A 485-nucleotide genomic window follows, 5' to 3' on the forward strand; every position below is an offset into this window, starting at 1 on the left:
ATGCCTCACAAGGTAGAAAGTCTCCATGAAAACACTCGACTCGTGGGGCGGGGTGGTGTTTAAAAAATTAAAGGAGGTCGTCTGAATGTTACCAATGTATCTCAGTGTACTTGTGTGTGTGTGTATGTGTGTGTGTGTGCAAGTGTGTGTGTGCAAGTGTGTGTGTGTGTATACGTGTGTGTGTGTGTGTGTGAGTGTGTGTGTGTGTGTCTGCCTGTGTGTGTGCAAGTGTGTGTGTGTGTATACGTGTGTGTGTGTGTGTGTGAGTGTGTATGTGTGTGAGGGTGTGTTCATGATTTTGTGTATGTAAGGGTGTGTGTGTGTGTGTAGGTGTGTGTGTGTGTGTGTGTGTTCATGCTTTTGTGTATGTAAGCGTGTGTATGTGTGTGTATGTGCGTGTCTGTGTGTGTGTGTATATGTGTGTGTCGTGTGTGTGTGTGTGTTGTGTGTGTGTGTGTGTGTGTGTGTGTGTGTGTGTGTGTGTG

General features: G+C 46.2%; 1 protein-coding gene across 1 annotated transcript in view; it reads left to right on the top strand.

Moving 5' to 3' along the window:
- Positions 1-485, top strand: part of LOC101847364 (serine-rich adhesin for platelets-like) — an 18,857-nt gene continuing 18,372 nt past the window's right edge. The window contains exon 1 of the mRNA XM_035971855.1: positions 1-12. Within this exon, the coding sequence (XP_035827748.1) occupies positions 1-12 (12 nt within the window). The remainder of the gene's footprint in view (positions 13-485) is intronic.

The sequence above is a fragment of the Aplysia californica genome, unplaced genomic scaffold, assembly GCF_000002075.1.
Source record: "Aplysia californica isolate F4 #8 unplaced genomic scaffold, AplCal3.0 scaffold00522, whole genome shotgun sequence".
Lineage (NCBI taxonomy): Eukaryota > Metazoa > Mollusca > Gastropoda > Aplysiida > Aplysiidae > Aplysia > Aplysia californica.